Source organism: Ctenocephalides felis, unplaced genomic scaffold (genome assembly GCF_003426905.1).
Source record: "Ctenocephalides felis isolate EL2017-DRISC unplaced genomic scaffold, ASM342690v1 CF-g0.4_SCAFFOLD_03571, whole genome shotgun sequence".
NCBI lineage: Eukaryota > Metazoa > Arthropoda > Insecta > Siphonaptera > Pulicidae > Ctenocephalides > Ctenocephalides felis.
The window spans coordinates 54904520-54932016 of record NW_020539725.1 but is presented as its reverse complement, the minus strand read 5'-3'; the positions used below and the strand labels follow the sequence as shown (position 1 = coordinate 54932016).

The 27497-nt window shown below is 29.4% G+C and overlaps 2 protein-coding genes across 2 annotated transcripts in view; both read left to right on the top strand.

Moving 5' to 3' along the window:
* LOC113386297 (C-Maf-inducing protein-like) overlaps window positions 1–23751 on the top strand; it is a 28658-nt gene extending 4907 nt beyond the window's left edge. Inside the window, exons 2-13 of the mRNA XM_026624086.1 lie at window positions 4995–5204; window positions 16715–16843; window positions 18408–18458; window positions 18593–18664; window positions 18818–18907; window positions 20901–21039; window positions 21293–21424; window positions 21592–21634; window positions 22066–22793; window positions 22896–22986; window positions 23238–23496; window positions 23581–23751. Of these exons, the coding sequence (XP_026479871.1) occupies window positions 4995–5204; window positions 16715–16843; window positions 18408–18458; window positions 18593–18664; window positions 18818–18907; window positions 20901–21039; window positions 21293–21424; window positions 21592–21634; window positions 22066–22793; window positions 22896–22986; window positions 23238–23496; window positions 23581–23751 (2115 nt within the window). The remainder of the gene's footprint in view (window positions 1–4994; window positions 5205–16714; window positions 16844–18407; window positions 18459–18592; window positions 18665–18817; window positions 18908–20900; window positions 21040–21292; window positions 21425–21591; window positions 21635–22065; window positions 22794–22895; window positions 22987–23237; window positions 23497–23580) is intronic.
* A 49-nt stretch (window positions 23752–23800) lies between these two features.
* LOC113386296 (C-Maf-inducing protein-like) lies at window positions 23801–26146 on the top strand. The gene is made up of 4 exons (XM_026624084.1): window positions 23801–23908; window positions 24002–24157; window positions 24397–24541; window positions 26079–26146. Exons 1-4 carry the CDS (start codon window positions 23816–23818, stop codon window positions 26144–26146), a joined length of 462 nt encoding a protein of 153 aa, XP_026479869.1. The 5' UTR covers window positions 23801–23815.
* The last annotated feature ends 1351 nt before the right edge of the window (window positions 26147–27497 follow it).

Below are 27497 nucleotides of genomic sequence, written 5' to 3'. Positions count from 1 at the left end.
TCGTTTTTTGGTCCAAAATTTTGTTCATTAATCACGTGATTACCTTTTTAGGATCTTTGAATTTCCCTCCTACCCCTTGGTAATACGTGGACCTATTTAAAATTAACCCTCCTTCCTCTTCCAATAGCACGTGTATTTTCAGTACGTAATTTTTGGAAATATTTTGAAAAATTTTAGATTATTTTTTCATATTTAGGTAAAAAATAAATACCACATACTAGACCCCCCCCCCTTCTCTTGTAATATTTTGTGATTTTTTATCAAACCCCCATCTCCTTTCAAGCCTTACATGATTAGTGGATGACTAAATATCTCTACGAATTGCATAGATTGTATCCCGATGTCATACTAAATAGTTTATTTTATTCTGGTTTATATTACAATTATTACAGTACATAGCAACAGCTCTTTAATAGATTCTAGTAATAATAATAAATGGTAGTCTGCCCGAAGGCAGGTCCATGGCGTGAACCACCACAAATAAATGATTCCCTTACCCTTCGTCTATCATTCCCATTACCACTATTCCCCCCGCCTTTTTTTCATGTAATTTTTCTTCCGAACTTCTTTTGCTTCTTGATCCTGTGCTTCGGCTTTCAGTTCCCTGTATTTTCTCTTTTCGCGTAGTCGTCAATCGTCTGCATTCTTCTTCTTCCCATTTCTTTCAGTCATTCTATTTTACAATCACGACGACTCTTTTTGCAGTAAGAGTCCGATCCAGTTTCTTTTTCTTCTCAGTAGAGTCCTCTTTCGCTGAATCTTCTCAGGATTTCTACATTTGTTATCTTGTCTGTCCACTTTATTTCTCTAGATTTTTTATAGCTTTATTTTTAAATTTTATTCGAAATCTTTCATTCTTTTATGAACAATATAATACAGTTGGTTTTATTACAACCATTACTCGTTTCTCTACTTATAATCTACTTCTCGAGTAGGTGCATTGATCTCTATAGTAAATAGTGTAATATTTTCTCCTGGTTTGACCTTTGGGTCTAGTTTAGATTGCATTGCAATGCTTATGGGATTAGTGTCGTCCACGGACTACACTTATAAACCTGCCAAGAGTTGCAAATCCTTCAAGTTCAACGGATTACTTGCAAGTGCGCAATCAGCTTATCTTCGGATTTTTCTCATTCTTATTGGAACGACCTGGAAATGGAATTACATTGCCTTCATATCACATGACATTTAGATTTATTGTAAAGGACACATGCTTTCTAAGATTTATAATTAAAAAGATGGCAAATGGTAAAATAAAATATTTGATGCGATTGGGCAAGATGAAATCAGTACCTAGAAATATATAATTAAACAAAATTATATTGCAACCCCAATTTTATTTCGGATAAATTTTAAATTTCGTTTACATGCAACCCCAATCTAATTTCGGATAAATTTCAAAAATTTGTGCTGATTCAATTATACAACAAACAAAATTTACTCCAAAAATGTAATTTTTGATATATCATTATTAACACGAAGTATACAATAAAAGTAGCTAGTCTAATATTAGCACAGTTTTCTTCACAAAGATAAATAAAATATTAATCATTTAATAAAGTGCAATGATTTTTCATTTTTCTAACGTTAGAACTTTTAGCAAACAATATTTATATCATTTGGAGTTAAAAGAAAAATAAAAGCTCCTAAAGCAAATAATCTTTATGAAATAAATTCGCTTACGACAAATCATGTCTTTGAATGACTAAGGTAACTTGAAACATGCTATGTGCAGATTTAGAAAGTATCTCTATATAATTATAGTACTAAATTCGAATGGTTTATTATATATATATATATATATATATATATATATTGTTTGATTTTGCAATTAAATTTAAGTTAAACCATTTAATTAATATATATTATATTTTTTAACTAATGCCAAAGTTGATAGTGTTTTCGCGAGATCTATTAATGACATACTAATTTTTTTTTTCAAGTTAATAAAATTCAAACTTTTTTAAGGATATTTATAATATCTCAAGGTTTTGTAAAAATTCATATTAATTTTTAACATCCCGTAGTGTAAGTTATAGTAATCGCAAAAAAACGAAAATGAAAATTTTTATATATCTTAACGTTTCAGAGGTTTCTGAACATTTTGGTATACCTTAGAAAAGATGGATGTTTGCGGGTGTGTGTGTGTGTGTATAAATTTTCGTCGACGATTTTGCGAACACGGATCAACCGATTTGAATAATTCAAAAAACATTCGATTCCTACTGGTAAGAGACGTACTGATTAGTTTTTACTAGTAGTATTTATTGTCATAGTAGATAACTTATAAGGCATAACGTGTTAAAATTAAAGTATTTGAGAACAGTTCGTGTGCACTGCCAGTAATTTGCCTACAATTGATTTATTTAACTATACGTATATGATATGTATGGTTGATAAAATATGAATTATAGACTATTATATATTATATAAATTATTGAAGCAATTATATTGGTTGGAAATAAGAAAAATGATATTGTCCTTTTACCGTAAATACTAAATTTATTTTTTCTGAATTTCTTATATTGATCAAAAAACAGCAGTTTCTAATACGTATATAGCTTATGCTAAGACCATAAATGGAAGGACATCAAATAGAATATTAAAAAGTATAGGATAGGATATTAAAAAAATTGAATTGTAGACGTGGGTACAAAACAACGTCTGTCGGGTCATCTAATATATATTTATTTTTTGTATAATTAGCAGAGGATGAAATACGAATTAGAAAGATATCCGACAAGAATTATTATTGTAAATACATCATTTTTCATCCTAATTTCTGTCAGTGAACGTTTTTCACTGAATATCGATTTTTAAGCTTATGAAAAAGCTCAATTTTACACATAAAAAGTTAGTGTCATCAGTTGTTCAACTCTACTTACTTTTTACAGTATTGGAACAATTTTTTTTAATGTGAGTTTGAAATATACATGCATGCAACTTTCAATTTTCCCTTTCCTACCATACTCTCAATTTCATTAATCATTATCTTTAGGGATGATAAAATACGAATACGCACCAAAGTATACTTTATTCTTGAGAATATAATGTCGATGTATGATATGATCGAAAATATAATATAAATAAAATAGTTTTCTGTAGGAGATCGCGTTTCGATAACAGATACCACCGAACACCGAACAGAGCTCATCCATTTTCGTATGAGCTCATAAACATGATATTACGGCATTATCTCTCTCGGGAAAATGCGAATGCCACAAATGAAATTTGTCAGCCATATGGCGTCGACAATAAATAACCAAATAAAAGCATTTTTATTGGATTAACTTATCGTGTTTTAGTTTTTTTCATATCGACTTAATGCTATTTTCCGGATGGCGTCATAGAATGAATTGACTCTTTAGACAAGTAATTCCCAACGTAGGAAAGAAGGGCAATTTTTAAATTTAGGAGGGCCAATTAAAAAATGGCACGAGTTGATCACCCATTCATTCGCTTTTGGGTTTACAATTTAAGGCTCGATTTCGTATACAAATAGACAAAAGTTTTCACTATTGTCTATGATTATTTTTCTTTTTTTTTCTACATCTTTTTCACAAATTCTTCTAACAATAAGTTTTTTCTACCAAAAATTTTCTACTACCGAATTGATTTAAAAAAATCAAAAACTGTTCGAAAGATATTAGTTAGGAATGATACTGATTAGTTTTAAAGAAAAATTTACCGAGCCGTTTTCTTCTAATTGACTTGAAAAAAAAAAAATTTAAGCCGATTTATATGGAACTGTTTTGGCGATATATATCATGGTCTTATAGAACTTACTGAAATATTTTGGCCTCACGACAAGTAGTTTAATTTTAAAAATTCATCAAAGTTTGAGAAAATAAGTAGTTTATTTGACATTTGTTAAACGATTTACTTGGTATAACGATAGAGGACTTGGAATTAGTGAACATACTAAACCATTAAAGTCCTACGGAAACTGGTTCAATTATAAAAATCATTGATTTTTGAAAATTTGCTTTTAGAAAATACTCAGAGTTAACGCATTCGTTCGTTTTCATTTATGTGTAATAAATCCACTCGGAATACTTTTAATCAATCACTCATAAATTAATTTATTTTTTATTAAGTCGATTATTTACACATATCATTCATGTAACTTGCCCCAAGGCAAAATACCAATACCAACTAGTTTACATTTTTTTCAAAAATTATTTTCAAAGGTTTTTGCATTTGCAAAGGTTATGCTTCTTAAATGTCATTTTTCATAACAAACACTAAAATTTATATGTTCTTTTTAATAATTTTCTTAAAAAATTATTAAAATCCGAATAACTGTTAGGAGGAGTATCAATTTATACATCATTACAGAAGAAGTTTATATATAAGATAAAAATTTATTATTTTGATGTAAAAAGATTTCTAGAATAATGGTCTTGTGTGATGTCTAAACAACAACTACAATAAAATAGTCAACCCACATTAAATTTTTCATCCCATCCATGCAATAAGTTTTTGTATTTTTTTAATATTCGACTCGAAAGTTACATTTAATTATACTATTTCTTTCGGAGTTCTGATCATTTCAAAGTGTTTGTTCAATTAAAACTTTTATTGTAATTATAAAAGTAGGTCAATTACTTTTGGCTATCTGATGGCGGCGTTATTACCATTCGGATTCTATCTAACATTTATACTTTCTATCGCTCGAGTATTTCTTCACTATTATTTCTCATTTGAAGAGATGCTGGATAATTGTGCTGAATAATAAATCAAATACGGATCATGAGGTACAAATCTCATTGAGATCCAACACCAATTAATCAAATTGAATAAATATTTTTAAATCTTATTTTGACTTTCTAAATTGCTTGTATAGATTTGCAATGAAGATGAGTCAAATAAATACTTGAAACTTCTATATTTTTTTTTTAGAATCCTAGTTTTTCGAAAAATTTAATGGATGCCTGAATGAAGCCAACACAATAAATAATAAAATGTTATTATAATCTTTTCTTTTTTTTCAGGGTTCTCCAGGCCCCTGGCCTCCATCGAATCCTAGTCAGCCTCCACCATCTCCTGGACCTCGTTATGCCCTGCTGCGTGAGGCAGATGTGCAGGTCTGCTGCCTCAACCATGCTAGAACTGTAGTTTCTAAGGTTTTGTCTTCTAGATTTTTAAGGCGATGGGAAACACTCAGGCTGAGGTTGAACGATGCTGATATAGAAGCCGAAGAGGTGAGTGGACTATTTATCCATATTGGTAATAATAATTAAATACGACTCAAGTTAAAACAAATACGACTGATGTCAAAAATATCAAAGTTTAGTGTAGGCATTTTTAAGTTTTTCAATTTTGATGTTTTTTTTTTTTCAAATAGCAATGAGAACTTAAGTGCCCTAAAAGCTGTTATGATGACACTACTAAGTAGCTTTTTTAAAAGCCAAAAAGTCTATTTATTTAAATTTTTTTAATTGTGATGATTTTTAATGCCGATGCAGCATTTCCAAGAAAAAGCTATCTTAACTTGGACTTATAATTTCAAGTGGAAAACTATATCAAATCACCACTGCTAGATATCAGGCTCTTCAGGGTGGTTATCGAACCTTCTTTTCAAATGCCAAAGCTTTAAGCACATAGCCACGGGGTAGTTATTATAGTAATATGAAGTAAAACCAAAATCGTATGCTCAACGATTCAATTGCTATGGTCTAACGAAGGACTACATAGTCCATTTGTAGAAATTTTATTTGTACTATTTAAGAAGGATTTAAGGGTAACATTTTTCATGTGGTCTGAGAAGGCAATTTATGATATTGCTTCTGACTATATTTAAAAAAAAATTTACCAATCGATATGGCAATACAATTCATCGCCAAGTTCATCATGTGACTTCTACTCTCAATGTCCAAATTTAGTCCTAACTTTTTCATTCGACTATTGATCCATATGTCGTTCGTTGTGAGTCATTTCGGTACATGACATCATTAAGGCAGGTGACAATATAAGTACACATCGTATCAATTGTTTTATGCATAAATGTTCCGCTTTAATCTATTTTAAAACTTCACATCTAGGAGAGTGATCTGCGTCATTCGTCAGATAATATATCTTCGTGTATGCAAATCGACCATTGGTATTACGAATGTCGAATTAATTGTTAGAGACGCTAAAAATACCGTTGAAGATACAGAGTCGTATAAAAAAAATTATAGTTTTTGCTAGAAATTCTCAAAATTTTTTTATAAGCGCGACTTATAATTTACCAGAATTGATGTCTCAATCCGACGCTCTTTATTTGGAATATAAAACACAACATTCGTTCGATTATATCTTTATAATTTTGTGGTTTTATCTGTTCATTATGTAAAACAGTATTTTAGCTACAGATGACTAACTATGACTATGAAATCTAATGAATTATTTATTATTTACGTCAATTTAATTAGGTTAATTATTTATTATCTTTAAATGCTTTTAATGATAATGATGATGGAATCTAAATGTACGTAATTAGTGGTAAAATAAGACTTCAATATACTTTATTTTAATGGAAGGTAATCACCTAATTATCACTCTAGTAATGTTGTACCTACTATTTGAATGTAGGACATTTTATTCATCCTTTAAGTTGATCCTTAACACAATTTTGTCTAACTCACGTCATCCTTTATTATGGCCTACCCAAAAATATTATTAAATTTTTCAAAAAATATAATAAAAATTTATGTTAAATTATTTTTGCTATTTCAATTGCAATGTATATTGTTTAAAAGAATTTTTACAAATAAATCTGCAGTAGTATCTAAGGTTTTAAAGTAAACTTCTCAAAGAAATATTTGAAATAAAAGTTTTCTCCATAAAAGAACAACAAAACTATTCAACTTCCAAACAAAAATATTTAAGTAATAATTTTATTTACTTAAAAATTTAATTAATTAAATCAAATTTATTTTAGTTTTTGTTAAATGTATTTTATTTCATTTATCAACTATTTAACTGCCAAACAAAAATATTCAACAAATATCATACAAATTTATTTTAATTTCTGTTAAATGTATTTTATTTATTGATTCAAGTCGATGGCTGCATCCTGAGTAACAGCTTTTATTATTCAAAGTTTATTTGCTTTGCACTTGTTTTGACGTTATTTTGCAATTAATATTTTTCATTTTTTGCTATGTATATATATATATATATATATATATATATATGAGTGAGTTCTTGAGGGCGATACATCAAACAAAGAAAAGCCAAAGATTTATAAAATAATCTTTATTTCCAAACGTTTCGACATTCAATTTAATGTCATCATCAGTGGATCTAAAAACAGTATGAAAATTAGCATATCTAGGTAATTATAATATATGTGGATTGGTAAAGTAACTATACAATAAGAGAAAAATTAACAAATAGCAACACTTAACAACAAATCAAATATAAAGATAGGAAGGTAGTAGAGACTAGAATTAAATAAATAATTAAAAAGTATAGGCAAAAATATTTAAGTACACTCATATAAACTTACGCATATATACATATATGTACGTACACATATACACACATATACATTATATATACATATATATATATATACATTATGTATATATATTATTATATGTGTGTATATGTGTACGTACATATATGTATATATGCGTAAGTTTATATGAGTGTACTTAAATTTTTTGCCTATACTTTTTAATTATTTATTTAATTCTAGTCCTACTACCTTTCCTATCTTTTATATTTGATTTGTTGTTAAGTGTTGCTATTTGTTAATTTTTTCTCTTATTTATAGTTACTTTTACCAATCCACATATATTATAATTACCTAGATATGCTAATTTTCATACTGTTTTTAGATCCACTGATGATGACATTAAATTGAATGTCGAAACGTTTGGAAATAAAGATTATTTTATAAATCTTTGGCTTTTCTTTGTTTGATGTATCGCCCTCAAGAACTCACTCATATATTTCAACATCAAAATTAACTACTAAATCATATATAATATATATATATATATATATTGCATATACGTAGTTTCCTGTTTTAAAATAAATTTATTTATTTCATTAACGCACCTGTCTGAAAATTAAATCCGTTTGCATGTTGATTTTATGCATAAATATTCAATAAATAGATAATTTACATCCTTAGTTAAAAACAAATTTGGAATATACTATCAGATATAAAAGTGTAAAGTAAATATTATTTTTAAATCTTTTAAATTATAAGTAAAAAGTTTAAAGTTCAAAATTATTAACAACTGTACGGGAAAGTGGGTACGGTTGTGCCAGGGTATGGTGATAGTCCTCAAAAAAGCTAAGCTATACTGATTTTAAGATAGGGTACGAAAGGGAAATATGAAGTATGTTTCTTGGAACAAGTTTCCATTATTGCATTGAGTCAACGCCCTACATTAACATGATCTATAGATCGCATAGAAGAGTCAGAAGTAACTACTTGTATAGAGATAGATCACTTTGTTTATTATTTTCTAGTTCGAACCCCCAGGACGGTTGTGACACTCGCCTTTTTTCATATGATATGATTTTATGATTATAATCTATCGTTTTTAGGAGCAGTTTTTTAGTATTTTCACGTAAACAATTTACTTTTTTCCCAGCGAACTGGTAAATCAACAAAATTATTGCTGATCATAAAAAAGTAGCACAACCGTACTCAGTCTCTCTTACTCGATTTCTTAACGATGAATTTGCTAGTGAATGAAAAAATATACTTTATCTATTTAGTCTGCATAAATAATTTGAATTATATTGTATCAAGTCATATATGATTACATGACTTATAAATTTTAATTATTATAATTAATTATCAATACTAATGTTTCAATTATTTTACGCCGACCTGTACATAAATCATCTATAATAATTAGAATATTTTTTTAATGCAGTGGCAATCTCTGAAGAATTTAATTGTTAAAATGGCAATTATTATAATTTATTTTTAATTCAGACTAGTGCATGGCAAATTGCTGAAATTTCGCGTACCGAAAACTAAATTATTAAAAAAAACTTTCAAAAAATTAGATTTTGAGAAATTTTGAATTTTTGCCCCGTATCTCCGAAACGGCAACACCTGCCTTTGTCAAAAACTAATCAGCAAGTCTCCTCCTTATCTAACAGGAATCAAATGTTTTTTGAATGATTCAGATCGGTTGATCCGTGTTTGCGAAATCGTCGACGAAAATTTGTATCCGCACATACATGCGCACACATACATCAATTTTTTCTAAGGTATGCCAAATTGTTCAAAAACCTTTGAAACGTAAAGATATATAAAAATTTTAATTTTCGATTTTTTTTGCCATTACTACGGGAAGTTTAAAATGTTAATAAAGCTTTTGAGACTCGGATTGTTTTCTGTAAGTCAAAATTTTAGAACGATGTTTCTATTAGTTTGAGAAATTGGCTGTGATAGACTTAGAATATAAACAGATCATAAAACAAGAACAATAATGTAAATTTCCGTTTTTGACTTCAGTCTGTCGAATCTAAAAATACCTATTTCTTCTACATATAAATGTTTGATCTAGAAATGTATTGCATATTTTTGCACATTCATCATGTTACTGTATGTATGTACTGTTTTGTTTCGTTATGTTCTCACAGGGGACATATAAAAGTTTTCAAAATATCCCACAGAGTTACATATCTAATGGAGCTTTTATTACGCTTGATATATTAAATTACTTACTTTTTATTACACATGGTTACATAGACCGGGATATGTCACTTTTCATCAAGTTAGTTCTGGCACTCTAATTACATGCAAAATTCTAAAAGGTATACTTGTTAGTAAAACAAAAAAAATTGTTTAGTTATTTTACACTGGTCTTGAAATGGACTACAAAGTAAAACTTCTGATCATTGTCAAATTTGGGAATTGGACATATGTTAATGCAACATGAATTTATTTTTCAATCTTGCCATGGTAGTGTTGTGCCATAATTTTGTGGCAAGTGGGTTTCGATGATCCTGGAAGCGACTTTTGAAATTGTTCGAGTGTGTTCGTATTTCATCGTTCATGTTTATCCAATTTGGTCATACTTTGGGGCATTTTGAGAAATTTCGTTACCAAAAAAGTTCTTCTGAACTTGTTATTAGCAAGTATTTGGCATGGTTCTGAAGATTAATGCTGAACAAGAAAATAAATTTGCAAAGCCTTTATTCCTTCGCGTCAGATCTACTATATCTGATTTACCCGAATGAAACATTTCACGGTCGATGATTGCACACAAAGTGTTTTATTAGAGATTTGCAGACCGAGTGAAGACTCAGTAAATTGTATATAATACTAATATATGGGTGTGACGTCAAGAGCGGACGATTCATTGTCGCATAATAATTCAACATTCTTTCATCTTGCTTTATTTTACAGGCATGCATTTGATAAACAAAAAATTTAATTTAAAAAATTTACTCGTTTTGTTTTAAATCCATTCATTCTGCTATCTGTTAATGGAAGCAATCAGCAGAAATTGTTAACAATGTATGAAAAATCGATAAGAATATAGATATGCAAATTGGAATACAGTACTCATTGGAAAATTTACTAGAAGAACCTATAATATAAAAAAATAAAAAGAAAAAAATATATAATTAAAAATATATGTACATATGTATACATACTCATATATACGTATATGTATATATGAGTATGTATATATATGTACATATATTTTCAATTATAATAATTTAAAACAAATTTTATAAACAAAACGTCGCAATTCATAGAATATTTATCTCCTAACGACATTTATTTTTCAACTGGACCCTAATCCTTCCTTTCCTATCTGATATTGCGTGACTAACCACTTGAAATTGAATAAAGAATTCGGACACCGACGATCGTTGGGCAGAAGATAGTATATTGAACGACTTGTAACGGATAACACATGATGCTAATTTAGGTTTCCATATTTTAAATTATAACACACTGACGATGAGACAAACCTAGTCTCGAAACGTTTGTGAAAATTATTATTTAATAAATTAGTGCAAAAAAGTGTTGTTTGTTCATATTTCCAAATTAATATCTATTTATCCACTCAGAATACATTTGTTATATATATATATATATATATATATATATATATTAATTCTTTTCCTCCAATTCACTTCTGCTGATGCATACTTAATTTCAATAAAACTTTGACGTCAGTTCACAAATTCTGTGAGAACGCTTTCATGCATTTTTATATCCTAAAAACGTGAAATTCTAAATTTAATTAATATTATTTTAGTAATTCATACATATTAATTTTAATGTCTTGTATAATAATCAATTAAGTGATAATGATCGAGTTCAAAAGTCATGCAATAAAAACTTCAATAAAATACTGTCTGCCAGACGTTATTATTAGTAAATAATAAATTTTATTGGTAATGGAATATTATATTATACGCACCAAGACTGGTTAGAAAATTTAATACTATATAACACTAATAAAAAAAATATTCAACATAAAAACTGACAATATTTCATTTTATTTATTAGTTTTTGTAAATCATAGCCTAATTATTTATTAATTAAGAATTTAGTGCACCTGTAATAGGTAAACCGAAACTAAATCTATAGGATCGAAGGAAACACAAGCGTTGAATATACTAATAAAATATTTTCAAATAACATGAATAATAATAAATTTGTATACAAATTCTACAAATTCCATGCATTTTATCAATAAATAGCTACTTCTGTTATTAGTAAACAAATCGTATTGTTGAAGCAGTTCACTTTAAAAAAATACTATAATCTTGCTGCATAATGAGTGATTGTATTGAATGAGTGATTAATAGCTTAATAATTATGTGCATAAATGCTTAACAATTAATTTTAATAATGATAATTACCTACTTTAATACATATTTTATTTAATTATCATAGTACAATAATATTCTATATATTTACATTATTGTAGGTGACATGTATAAATATTACATGTCATTGTTAAGTAGTTTATGATAAAAATATTAAAAACAATATTTAATTATATTGATTATTATGTGCTCTGTCATAAATTTATATCATTCATAATAAAATCTGAACTCATAAGATCTCCTACTGGAAATTATATAGGGTACATCGGGGCTTAAAATAAAAGTTCGAGGGTAAAAAGGTCCACTACCGATATCCTAAAAACAAGTAAAGATCAGAATTTTTCAACAACAATATTTGAAAGTAGAGGGAAAAAGGTCTACAGCCACCCATTATCTTGATTCTCGCGACTTAAGAAATGGGCAATGTTTGTAAATCCATAACAAAGGTGTCTTCTCTCCTTGTAAGCTTTTTTGATTGTGAGCACTGTTGTTTAGTTAACGAGAATTGCTCTAAAGATGTACTATTGTGTCGTTCTATAAGATTTATTATTTTTAAAATAGATTCTTTTATATAATTTCTATAAAATCTTACATGTGGATGGGGTAAAAAGGAACAACTGAACCTTTACCCTGGCACAGGTGTAAACAATAAATATTAGCCAATAAAAAAAGTAACAAAAGCAATTTTGCAAAAGATAGGTAAAATAACTATAGTTATTCCAACTATGTTGATGATCATTTTTGGCGAACAACCAGATCAAGGTTATATACAGTGTTATCTCTGTCAAAAATGTACTCATAAAATTTATATTTAAATTTATATTTATAATCGCCCAAAAATCGAAATTAAAGATTTTTCATTTTTTCACGTTTTGAAGGTTCCTGAACATTTTGGCATACCTCAGAAAAAATGGATGTGTGTGTATGTATGTATGGATATAATTTTTCGATTAGATTATGGCAAGTGCAGGTCTAGCCGTTTCGGAGATACCGAGCTAAATGTGCAAAAAATGGCAGTTTTTAAGAGAAAACTAAGCATCCAATTTGAATGATTCAAAAACTTTCTGCTTGTTTTGACAAAATAATTGCTTTTGGAAGAAAAAATTATTTCAATTTTTTTTCCTATTTCTTTTTTTCTTAAAAAAATTCTTAATTCTGGCTAATGTTCTAAAACTCACCAATATATTTTAAATAAATAATATTAACTTTGTAATTCAGTTTATATAACTTTTATAAATATTAGACAATTTTACAGTATTTATATTAATCTATATAAAAATATTTAATATTTCTTGAACATTTTGTTACGGCACGGGAAGTTCCAGCAATTTGCCTTAAGGCACGATGCCATACACAACTAGTTTTAATTGTTTTCCTGGTGAATGAGGAAAACGATGGCATGCACCACAAGCTTGAATGAAAAAAACAACAAAATTAATATAATTTTAGTCATGTGTTAGTTTTGCTGCCACAAAAACAATTGTGGTGTCACTCCACTATTCAATTTATGAAGTTTTCTTTCAAAACTCTCCAGATAGTTCTTATCGATCTTTATTAGAGCCCATGTCTCTGATCGGTACGGAGCTATGCTCCAGACATTCATTAGTCTCTTAATTTAGTTTATTTAATTGCACTTTATTTAGTTCTCTACTTTGTGAACGCTGCCTTGTCCTAAATCTGATATCTCTCGTGCAGTATCCCTCTCTGGTCAGGATGCTTCCTAAATATTTGAAATGATCCACATCTTCCAATTTTCGATTTTCGGATACAGATACAGATATCACAAAAAAATAATACTCATCCGAAGATCACACGTATAAAACCCATCTCGATCATCTTTCCTATGGTAAGTTTCCACTGTGCCACTGTTCCAAGTCTTTGGACCAATTTAGGTTAATAGGTTAACGCCGGATAGATTCCGAAAGTACCGAATTGTTTTTATTCTCTTTAATTGCGATTAGTGACGCACATTTCAGCAGCACTATCAATGATGCATTCGGCGGCCGACAACAGGTATTCGTGTTTTTTTTGTTCAATTCGAATTAATGTTACGACCGAATAGAACAGATCTAGCCGTGGGTTTCTAATTACGTTTTCGTATTAAACGAACGGATTTAAAATTTATTGAAAACGAATACGACTTTGATTTTAGTACGGGGTAAGGTGATTAACTTACGCAAGGAGATAAATTTATATTTAGAAGACTTTTTTATTTCTATATGAATCACAATCTGTCTATTGTCATGAAGACATTTAGTAATTTTGTTAGATTTTGCAGATGCTATTGGAAGGCAACCCAATGTTATTTTAGCAAGTAATTACTTGCATACATTCTTCAAACAGTAGTTTTGTCATTTCTTTTAACAAAACCAGAAAGGATATTTTCTATACCCATCTTAACTTGTATATTAGGCTTGCTCTTAGGTAAGTGGCTAAGACGACTAGACCTAGATCAGAGGTATCGGGTTCGATCCTGCGTCGGGCAGCCTGTTTTCAAGTAGAAGTGACAACGGTTTTCACTTGGAAATATAGATAGCAATATGTAAAAAATAGCCCTGATCAGGTATTGTTGCATCAATAAATATTTGAACTATTAGAGAAACTGTGCAAATAAATAGAAAGAAAATATATGGAGAAACATTCAATTATACAACAGGACATCTGTTTGGGTTGTCATCTGTAGTACTGATTAGGACTCTTCAGTTATGATTTCTGTTAGAAAAAAATTATAAAAAAACTGGTGTATTAACAAGTTCAAATGGATAACAGTACTTCTTAATACGATGTTGTACGTGACCCATGATTTCAACTAGAAACTTCTAATTTCAAGGCTCTCGAACTTTCAATAAATCAAAAAATAATGACTATAAAAATACATGTATTTGCTTTTGTTATGACACCCTAATTTGTAATATTTTTAATATATACTTCAATAATCATAATATATTATCGTTTTTTGTGATATTTTGTTCCAACTCATGCCAATCAATCAGTATCAAGAATTTACTAAGTCCTCTTTGCAAAAACAACAATACAGCCTTAATTGTTTAAATTTATATAATATGTTTATATTTATTTAAATTTGGTAAATTTTGAGAAATATTATTACCATTTTTAAAATGTCTTTGAGATGAAAATAATCTGAAGTCAAATTATATAAATATTAGAGCGGGTCGATTAGTATGGGTCAAAAAAGTCGCTTAGGTGCATAATTTTTGGATACCAGAAATCAAAATAAGATACTTTGCTGAAGAAACCACATTTCTAAAATGAATCCTGATGCGTTGACCGAAAAATAAGGGTTGAAATTTCAAAAATTTTCTTTTTACCCATTAAGAGTGCCCCAATTGCCTCCAAATGTATAACAAATCCCCACTAACTTTGGAAGGCTGATCTACCCATGTCCCTAGTTTAACTCATGAGACCCCTCCCTGAGAGGGTTTTTCAAAAATTAACCCTTATTTTAGAGGTATAGTTTTTTCAGCAAAGTATCTTATTTTGATCTCTTGAATTCGAAAATCATGTGTCTTAGTCACCTTTAAATTGACCCGCCCTAATAAATATATTACAAATTTAAACTTTGTACAATATCAATACTTTGAGTAAAATTGATACTTGTGTGTGGTTTAAGGTATAAGGTTGACTTTATTGCATTTAAATGAGCATCAATTAATATTAGAATATCTAGATATATTAATAGTTTTCGAAATCTATATATGAATTTTACTAAATCGATTCATTCAATGTTAACGTGTATAGATTTCATTGATAAGCTGAATAGTATTGACGTAGACCACATGATATTCTAAATCAATTTCGAACATGTGCTAAAATAATTATACATAACTTCAATTTATAGCGAAAATTACAGTTTTTAGTAATTTTTTTTAACAACAATTCATTAGAATTTATTTAAAATTTATTCATTATTTAATTATTGATAAAATAATATTATCATTATTCAAATCCTTGTTATTACTTATATTTCTTTAATTTTTTAATAATCTATATTTTGCAAAAGTTTATTCAAGTTTCAAATTAATAAAATTTGATTCCCAAAAATCATTTTATTTTTGAAATTTGGGAAAGGAGGATTCATACAAGTTCAACAATGACACAAAGGAATTGACTGGACAGAAATGTTCTGTTTCTAAATACAAAGCTGCAATATGAGATTCCCATTAATAAGAAATTAATAACGTAATGTTGAAATATGATTTGTACAGTACTTTGCAATTAATTGCTAATTTTTTTAATTAGCATTATTAATTACATTTCAACACATTTATGGAATCATTTTTGCTTATGTATTGACATTTGAACTCTCGTCGGTATTGACTGCTTGAACATGACCTAAATATTTAAGTTGTTATTGTTTTGCCCATTTAGTCATATCTTGTAGGCAATAAAAATTTATAAAGATGTTTCCAAGTGTAGTTAAGTCATGTTATAGGTGTTAATTTGCATGTTTTGTTACTTTTATACGCAGTTTTATTAATAACTACATGCTATATTAAAGCCGTTAATTTTTATGGCTTTTACAGGGACAAATAACGCGCATTTTAACAATGGCTATTATAACTGAGTAAAAAAGTCTATTATTTTCTTAGGGCCATTTGTTTTTATAGTAATAATGGATACAGCTTCTTGTACTGTTTTACTGTTATTTTTTTAAATTAAACCCTGTCTGACATAGATTTAAAAATACTATGTCAATAAAAAAAAGAAAAAAAAATACATACACTGGTACTACGCTATTTAAAAAATAAAATGAACTAGGTATAAGTGGGATTTTGTCTTAAGTAATCACGTCGGAGAAGTAAATTTTTTCTGAACAACTTAATGAATATTTTTTCTAGTTATATTCTCTGATTATTATACATATTTTAATTTTTTTCAGGGTTCTGGGTTATTGCAAAAACCTCTGACTTATGCATCGATGCAAGATGTGTACACAGTCAACAGATGGGATGCAACAGGACGATATTGTTTGCGGATTGTAGTTCCCGAAGGATCAGTATTATTACAAGTGAGATAATGTATATATATATATCTTAGAACATCACCATTCACTGTGTAAATTTCACTTTAAACAAATAAAATGTTCATTTCAAGGCAACGTTAAGGATAAATAGTTTAAATTTGTTTATCTATGGATAGTCACATAGAAACATCTTTTTTCTGAAAGCAAGTTAGATTTTTCTGAAACGAATGATTCAAGCGATTATTATTATTTAGATGCCTATGATATTTTTTTTAAACATTACTGGGAAATAAATGTTTAAACCTAAAGTGGCCATAGGCCCAGGTTGGGTTGGACTGTCCCAGATTTCTACTTTGTGCCCCGGGGTTTTCTAAAAGCATCACCACTAAATTGTTAAAATTTTATTTTAAACTGCTTTTGCATTTATTGTTGTGATGAACATATCAGGTCATAATATATAGAAACAAGAGCATTTGATCAAAACGTCCCTGAATTGTTAGTACGTCTTATTTAGTCATACTCTAAAATTACAAATTTTATACCATTGCTCGAAATACCTTAAATTTCTTAAATAATTTACTTGTTTAAAGGACAAATTAAAAAAAAACTTATTCTCAATTATCAATTCAATTTTAACAGCAATTAAAACTTTACGTCCTATGAGCTGTTGGGCTGAAATTTCTCCTTACTTCGTATTTTTATATCCATCCATATTTGATGATTTCATTATTAGAATTTATCTAATAGGGATGACATTTTTTATTGGTAATTTTCAATATGATACATATTATCACTATTCTTATCACAAATATATACACTATAGATTAATATGCATTTTAATAGAAAAACATCTTCTCATTTATTATATAAATTAGCGCCTGAGGAGCCCACGATATTTCTGAAAAAAAAAATATTTGTGCTAATTTGTAATAATCTTATTACAATTTTAGTTATGCAATTTTTAAGTGAGAAAGTAGTTGGTTAAATTAAAAAATTAATACTGGTGTTAAATTTATCTTGAGACTGTTCATAAAATCTCATCAACACATTTCTTAATGAAAAGTATGAATTGGCTATTCTCGTTTTCTATAAACTGATTGATGAACACATTTTCAATCTATAAATATCTAATTATGAATTTAATATAAATGCCAACTTCTTATTAGTAAAATGTGCCATATTAATCGAGATCAATAAGATATTTATAAAAGTCAATACTGACTGCCTCAATTGTTTTAAATTGCGTTGGCTCTGGATGCCTCAGTAAATTTAATGAGAATAAATAGAATGGTCAAAGAATATAGAACAAGTTATTTATTTATGATTTATATAATCAATTGATTATTTGAAAATTCCACAAGAAACAAATTATATATCTTGGCATCAATGATTTTAGTGTTTTTTTAACAGATGCAAATACTTTGACCAATACCTAGAATTAAATTTAATTAACAGTTTTTTCATGATTTAGGAGTAAAAATCGCAGAATAGTTTGTTGATTAAAATGATTATCAAATAAATCGGAATCTACACTACTTTAATAATTCAATAAACATAACAAATATAGTTGGAATACTTTTTATAATATATTATTTTTATTTGTTTGCAGGCAGCGAGTAGCTATGTTCGCGATCAATGGTTTCACTCGATTGTTTGGAAGGTAAATATCATTAATTATCAATCAAATATCAATTAATTATCAATTTATTTATTACTATTTTCTTTGTCATAAAGACTGAAGAGAGTTATAATAAGTTATATTAGATTCTATTTATTTTCGATTTCTTATTACAGAAAAACCTGCACAAATACAAAAGCGTGTTATCACAATCCCGTTCACCTGAGATCATACTAAAAGAATTAAAGGTAAAAATAAATATGAATTTCTAAATGTAGAAATATAAATTCATTTACATACTCAATACAAACACTTATGAAATTATTCGATATGACATAATCATTATCTATTATATATCGACATTATTATCGACAACTGTAAATATTGATTCATTTTATCAGTGTCTGGTGGATTTCGCTGCTACCACACCGTTACAAGATGACTGCATTATGAATGAACCGATTGCGATAGTTTCGGAACTTTTGGACCAGGTAATAATATAGATTTAGTAATTATTAGTCATAATTTAAGAAATGAATCTTAAAGAATTGGTCTAGCAACCCGGGATAGACATTCTTCCTGGCCGGCTTGATATCAAGCAGTAGTGTTATCAGCATTTTACTTGAAATTACAGTTCTAAAATATGATAAGAGAGAAAATAGTCTTCGGGACATGACTAGAGTGCATCTAATATAATTTTATCATTTTGGTCAACCTTCTTTTTTTTGTCTACAATGTTATAGAATTGGTTGGGAGGAAATTTTTTTGACTTACTGGGTCGTTTCTATTTATCTATTTTCAGTTAATGTCGAAGATATTAAATAGAAATCATCAAAATAGGTTTGTGATAAAAAATGGGGATTTTTGTTGTCGTTTTGTCTGGATGACAGATTCGATTTCATGAATATTATTTAAATTGTTTGTTTAAAAAGAAATTTATGGAACCAAAAAAACTTGTTAATTTTTGTTTAAATCAGTTTGCATTTATCAAGTTTACTCATTTCCACATTTGCCATACAATTGCGGCCATGAACTGATAAATATTTAAAATAAGCTTTAAATTAAATAACATAACAAAACTTATTTTTCAAATTTCGCAATCAATGAAAATGAAAGTTTTACAACCTGATGATACAAATGTGAATTTTATTGATCCATATTTCAGAATGTATAAGATACCAGGAAATATTGTAAAAGAAATATTTATAAAATTGTAAAGAATACACGAATACGAGAATGTGCTTCTACATTTATAAAGATCTAACTTTCGATATAAGTTTCAGTAATCGCAAAAAATGGAAAATGTTTCATTTTTGTATATCTTTATCTTTCAGAACAATTCGTTCAGTTTCTGAACAATTTGGTATACTTTTAATATATATTGATGTATGTGTGCTTTTATGTGAGTGTGAGCGTGCGTATTTGTGCGGATACAATTTTTTGTCCCCAATTTCGGGAGCACGGATCAACCGATTTGAATGATTCAAAAAACATATATTCATTAGTAATTATTTTTGTATCTCAGAATTGGTTGGAAGAGTCTTCACCAAAAGCTAATGGGCGGGTGATAGTCATATAAAATATAAATTTAAATCGGTTTGAAGCATCCAAATCGATTAAGCAGTTTTCAATAAAGATAACTAATTCAATTTTAGAAGTTTTGCGCAATTTTCAGTACAATTATCCTTAAACTTAGATTATAGATATAAACTAGTGATGTATGACATCGTGTCTTAAGACAAATTGCTGGAACATTCGGTACCTTAATGAAATATTCGAGGAATATTAAATATTTTCAAATAGATAGAAAGATGCATTTTTTTTAATTTAAAAATAAATTGAAAAAAATGTCTTTCCCTAAAAGCAATCGTTTCGTCAACACAAGCAGAAAGTTTTTTAAATCATTTAAATCGGATGCTTAGTTCTCTCAAAAACTGCCATTTTTACACATTTATCACCACTTCTCTCCATCATTACGAATCGAATGATGTTTGGATCATTCAAATCGGTTGATCTGTTCTCTTAAAAAGTGACATTTTTAGCACTTTTTGCTCCATATCTCTGAAGCCACTGGACCTGCCTTTGCAAAAAACTAATCAGCGCATCTCCCTATCAATAGAAATCGATTGCTTTTTGAATTTTTCAAATCGGTTCATCCATACGCCTGAAATCATCGACGAAAAATTGTCTCCACACATACACACACACATCCATTTTTTCTGAGGTATGCCAAAATGTTCAGAGATTTGTGAAACGTGAAGATATGCAAAAATTTTCAATTGTGGCCCATTACTATAACTTATTTGATAGAGTTAGAATATTTCAATATTCATTAATGTTATATTACGTTATCATCAGAACCAGCGAAGTAACCAAGTTTGTTATTTTGGTAGTCTTTATGAAAAAATTTTGAAATTACTATATGACAAAAACAAGTTGAAATGAAACAATATCTGTTTTTAATAAATGCTACCTTTATTTCAGCCTGATCACATATGCAGCCGTGCTTCGTTATTGCGGACATCCGCACCTTTATTAGAAGACGCTCCGGCGAGTGCGCCATTGTGCCGACATGTCGCCAAGTATTGTCTGCACCCATACGATGAAATCAGTTCTGATAGCGGTAAATATTCTCTTCTATTGCAAATTTCATCATAGAGTATAATACATGTAAACTAGATACAATTATTGATAATAACATATAATTTACGCAAATTATTTATTACACTTTTTTGAACGTCATGGTGCTTGCTGGTGCAAGGCATAGAACATGATTATGAAAAACCAAGAGAATTTCGTAGGCTTATTTATTTGAGATTCTGGTGAAATTTTGATGGTATTCAGGATGAACACCTGAAATTTTGTATTTATTACAGAGTCAAGCAACGATTCGCTATCATTTTCCGCTGTGGATCGATTGGTGAGGAGGATACTGAAACATGGAGCTGATTATTCGACGTCACCGCATGCGAGGGATTTAGTTCGAGATTATCTTGCAGCCATAGGAGGTGAGGAGATAATCTTAATTATCGTCTAAAATTAATAAGTTTTAATTCCATAATAGAATTTAGCCTAAAAGCATAATCAGAAAGCATCATTTGTTTTCTTTGCTATTTTCTCAGACATACCAATAAGAATGCATTGCTACCATATTTAATTTGTTTTAATTTAACAGGAGGTGTTGGAGGTCGAGAACGATTAGCTGCTTTTGTTGAAAGGTATATATGACATCATATTTTTACTTATTCTTACTCACAGATTCGCACACGTGCTATTGGTTCTAATAGTCCAATCATTATAGTAAGTTCACGTCGGAATTCGAGATACCCAGCTGTAAGTCCGTAAATACTTGTATATTGACACCCTAAAGTTTTCTCGAAAGTACATATGATATTGACACCCTACCACATGTAGGTTTTGAGACAACTTTAGGATATAAATATACAAGTATTTACAGGCTTACAGCTGAGTATCTCGAATTCTGATATTCTTACCTAATTTAAGCTTAAATGACTGGACTATAACACGATATTTTGCCTTAGAAGATTTTTCGTATCAACATAAAATAGTCATACAAATATTAAAATTAATATTTTTTTCACTATCTTCAAAGCAAAAATTAGAATTTTGTGATATCTTTTATTTTCAGTGTTCACGGGCCAGGAAGTGCTTGTCCCCATCCAAGAGTTTTGCCAAATCTGGCCTCCGTCTGTTTTGCAGGAATAACGGCACGTTTAGAAGAACTCGACCACGAACCAGTAAAAATCAACGGTCATAAAATTGAAAACTCACCAGCAACCGATTTCTCTGGAGATTCTGTGAGCGAAAAATCATGTGATACGGTAGACAACTTGAATAAAATCAACAAAGCAGAACCTTTGATCCTAATACCTACATCCGATGTCAACCTGATTGATTTAGAAGAACAGCAAAACATTAAAAACGAAGCATTAAATAATCTTAATTCCAAGAGTGATGCAGAAGATCAAAAAAAGACTGATGCAGAAATCGTAGACGTAGATCAAGATTCTTGTAAAGAGAACGAAAGCAATTCTTCACAATTGAACGCGGAAGATGCAGATGAATCGAAAACATTGCCTAAAAGTGATTTAGAAGTAGACGAAGATAATTCTCACAGTCCGACCAAAGATACAAAACCGAGCACAATTTTAGAACATATAGTATTAAATAATAAAGCACTTATTGATAATACCACAAAAGTATTAAATGAAACCAAGCAAGTCTTAATGCAGGGTCTGAGAACGCAAAGATTGATGGATCAATCGAGGGAGCATTTAATAGGTAATGTAGATGAAGAAGAAGATGTTAGTACGGAAGATACGGGGAGTTACAGAACCTGTCTAGAAATCGAATATGGTATGTGTAAAAAATCAAATTTAGTTGAATGCATTTTATTGTCATTGCTATGATTACAGAAATTGCATGTATTACTAATATAATTCGAAATTTTTATTGCAGGACCAGATTGTGAAGAAATATCACTTCTCGAAAGCAATATGGAAGTTATCGACGCACAAATTCAAATATTTGCCACAGTTTTAGAACTCATGTAAGATTTAAAACAAATTCTTATATTATTCTAAATATGAGATATTTTATTAAAATAAAATGTCATTTTATAACTTGACGTGTGCAATTGACGTGCAATCAATAATACTATATATTTCATACTCCATTCAGCATCTGGTTGCTCTCATTCTATTCTGAAATAAAAAAGCTGCAAACTTATATAATTTCGTTTTCCATTTCGGTTCTTCTTTATGAATCTAATGAACTACTATCCTATCTTCTTCATTACAGATCTAGCCATAGTTCCTGGTTGCCCTACCTTGCCTCTCTGTTGCAACCACTGCCATTCCCTGCCAAGGCGATGACTTCGCCTGGTTTCCTTCGAGCCATGGCTCCGACGGTGCGTCGTTTGGCAACCAGCAGGCAATGTGAAGTTCATCGAACGCTAATGCCTGTCAGACCCACCAAGAAAGGCTGGTTAGATCTCTACTGTCCAGTGACGGGAGAATATAACATGTGTCCGGACGGCGGAAAAGTCTGGTGTCTAATGGTATGATAAAATTTAGTCAGACTTCCTCATACTTTTTATATCTGTTGGTATCTTTTAATTATTAATATTTTCTATTACCGTTAGCTTTCTACGTTGCTTGGCTGCTGCGGCAGGCGCAAGCGTTTCTTGCTGCAGCATCTGATACCTAAACGTTTAGAAGATTGCTTCCGACTAGCTAGTCAGCCATGGGCCGGATCCGTGCGTCTAGTTTTAGCTTTGGTGATTGAATGGGACCTTTTGGGCCAGATGGCCTGAAGAAGATGGAAAAGAAGAGTTTCAGACAAATCAGAAATTGAGCAATGATAATGAGGAGGACGTTATGCATCGAGTTGTTGCCGCTTTGATGAGCACTCAGCGAGGGAAAGAAGTCTATACTGATGCTTGTGAAAGGAGGGCGCTTTTGGAAAAAATGGTAAAGCAAACTATGATAGACAGTTTCTCTTAAGCTTGAAACATTTACAATGGGTAATATTATATGACAAATTAAATTTTATTAAAACTTTAGCGCCGTACTGGAGGACCACGCCGATTAGCATTGCCGCCGCGCGCTACCGATAAAGATTTAGAAGCTCTTTTATCAGATGGAAATTTTGGAGATTTACGAAGTCTGTGTTTGGCGTTCACTAGAGTTACTGGAGCCTGCGCTGAACAAATAATTAAGGTAGCTAGATCTTCCTTTATTACATTTATTATTATAATATTCAAGACACTATTCGTCCAATAGTAGCCTTAATTGCTTAACGAATTTTATGAATTTAATCGATAATTATAATTTAATGAATTTTGAGTTAAGAAGACCATTGCCTTTGTACGGAGTTCTGTTGGTCGTTACTTGATAATCAGTATTTTTTTATTATTATCTGAATGCATATTAACGGTTGTATTAAATATTTATAATAGTTGCCTGCCTTACGACAATTGAATTTATGGTCGACGCAATTTGATGATGCCGGCTTGCAGATACTCGCGGAAAATTTGCCGCAATTAAGACAGCTCAATCTTTGCGAGACTCGCGTAACTGACGCTGGAATCGCTTCTTTGGCTTGTAAGTACATTTATTAAATATATAATATGGACAAATTTTGAGAATATCTAGATACATTAAATATATTAGACGAAACATCGAATAAAAGGCAAAGCTTTAAAAAAAAATCCCTTCGTTAAGGACAAGTTAGTATGTAAATGTACTACCATAATTTATTATACATCATGTCTAACATACATTGATGATGACATAAAACTTTATATCGAAATGTTTGATAAAAAATTAAGGATTAATTTATAAATCTTAGCTTTTTATTTGATGTATGGTCTTAGAACAACCTACTCAACATCAAAATGTCTCAACATCAAAATTATCTACTTTAACACTAAATATATATATATCAGGGTGGTCCTTATTATGGACATTTTTTAATTTTATTGCTCCCAGGAGCTTAAATGCTTCCAAATTTATAAAAAAATCTCTAAAAGTTTTAGCTCTTAACATTAATTTTTAGATAGTGCGCAATTCAATTCAATCAAAGCTCCGTATGGAAAGGGCACGGAAAAATTTCGAAACTTCTAAAAATGTTTTTTTTAGGTATAACTTAGCGACAAATGAATTAAAAGTGATGATTTGTGTCATCTTTTATTGAAAATTCGACTCTCTCTGCAAAACAGATTTTATATCATTTGTTTTGTAGAGCGTCGAATTTTTCATAAAACTCTTTCATTTGTTCGCTAAGTTATATCTACAAAACATTTTTGAAAATATTCCCATGCTATTTTCATACAAAACTTTGATTGAATTGCGCGCTATCTAAAAGACAATATTAAGAGCTAAAACTTATAGAGGATTTTTTTTTATCAATTTGGAAGCATTTGAGCCCCTGGAGCAAGGAAGTTCGAAAATGTCCATATTAAGGGCCACCCTAATATATATATATATATATATATATATATATATATATATATAATATTATGGTAACATGGTGTAATGGTTGAACCTCGCTCTGGACAACCTAGCATCATGCAACAGAAATGTTGCATGCCAATTTTTACTTGAAAATATATCGATCAAAAATATGTTTCCAATTGAAAATAGTGCCCCTGTTTCGGGCACTTCGATGTGAAATGGCAGTTGAAAACCTTTAGGGGGCGTCCATTACTCACGTGATCGATATTTCAAGGATTTTTGGATCCCCCTCCCCCTTGGTGTTACGTGGTGATATTCAAAAATACCCCTTGTCCCGCACCAAGCATCACGTGTATTTTTAGTTAGGAGAAAAAATGGTAAAATTTTGGATTTTTTTTAAATGTTTGGAGTTTTAAAAAAATAATCTGGTAAAAAATAAATTGCACGTGATATCTCACTATACTCCACTGTCCACCCCCCCCCCGCGTGATTTTTTTTGTGAGATTCCCTCTTTTCTTAAAAACCTCAAGTGATTAATGGACATCCCCTTAACACTATTCTTCCTTGCATCGAGTAAGATTTTATCCATCTCACGAACCTGCCTCAGGGCAGTATCATTTCATTATTATTATTATATATTAAACTAAAATTTTACTATTATCATTTAATTCAATTCTATATTCAGCATTAAAACACTTAAGAACATTGAATCTGAATAGTACTTCATTGACTGCCACTACATTACAAGAGTAAGAAATAAACTTCCTGAATACAAGACTGTGATGTGCGTTATACCGAAGCTTGGTGATATATATTCATTCAGAATAGACTACATCCGTTGATTGGATCATTATCTTATTATATTAATAAAAAAATATTGTAAGTTTACAATTATAATATAGTACATTTTAGTATATGGTATATCTCCATTCAGCTTATATTTGAAACTAATTCTCGGGATCATTGAAACTTTACTTGCATTTTGAAAGAAATTATTGAAAAAAAATTCGTGAACGCAGGAAAAAAAATACTTGGTTTTAAGGCACTTGCATTAAAAATAATGAATTATCAACTGAATATTATTGACGAGGTTTGAAAACACTTATACTTTAAACTGTTTGATAAAGCTAATGAAATGAAAATGGGTCCAGATTTTGATCAAAACTTTCGAATAATATGGTTTGAACCAAAAGGCGCGGTATAGCCCTTGAAAATTTGGCTTATTTTGAACAGTTTAAAATATTATAAGCTTATGAGCAGCAGCGGTTCAATTATAAAAAATAAAATAAAAATTATTCAAAGGTTTGAAAAATCGGAATTTTCCATATCAATATGTCTCGGTAGCTCCTTGGGTTAAGCGAGATACTACTCCTTTTCATATAATTTTTCATTATATATATTTGAAAATTTTCTACTTAAAATTAATTTATGCAAGTGCCTCATTTTTCTTTCTTGTGCTTGCGATTCTCGACCAAATTATTGCACCGTTTTTGCTATAAATTTCAAATATTTGCCCAGTAATCTTTTATTAAACTATCAAAAAGCGTATTTTTTTAAATGTTCGTGATATGCTATGTTAATACTAGTTTTTTTACATTCTATTCTAATTATTTTATACTTGAACTTTTTTACTATTTCATTAGTCAATATAAGTGCACTATAACGTAATGAATATTCCGAATCTTAAGAATTTTGTTGTAAGAAGATTTTGATGAGCTAATTCTAATAGCTTATTAATAATAATATATAGTGATAATTTCATTAAAATAAATATTTGAAGCTGATAATTAATCAGTTTTTATCAAATGTTCACAAGTTCAAAAATGGGTAATTTTAGCATTTGAGCAATTTGTGAATAATTCCAATAGTACGAATTTAAACTACTTGAAAGTTATTTATTAGATATATAAGATATTTGCAAGTTATATTGTTATTGTAGTGTACACATTTTCATAATAAATCGTATCTTATAATGGAGTGCTCAGAAATAGTTATAAATAAATAATTGATGTTTATTAAAATTTTGAATCACTAATAGAATTCTAATCACAGAAAGAATTATATAAGTTGAGTTGCAGTAAAACTGGATTTAAAAACCTTTGTT

Coding starts and splice junctions, on each gene's coding strand:
- LOC113386296 (XM_026624084.1), top strand. CDS start 23,816: ATGCATCGAGTTGTTGCCGCTTTGATGAGCACTCAGCGAGGGAAAGAA. Junction 24,158..24,396: donor GCGCTGAACAAATAATTAAG/GTAGCTAGATCT, acceptor TATTTATAATAG/TTGCCTGCCTTACGACAATT. Junction 24,542..26,078: donor TGGAATCGCTTCTTTGGCTT/GTAAGTACATTT, acceptor TTCTATATTCAG/CATTAAAACACTTAAGAACA.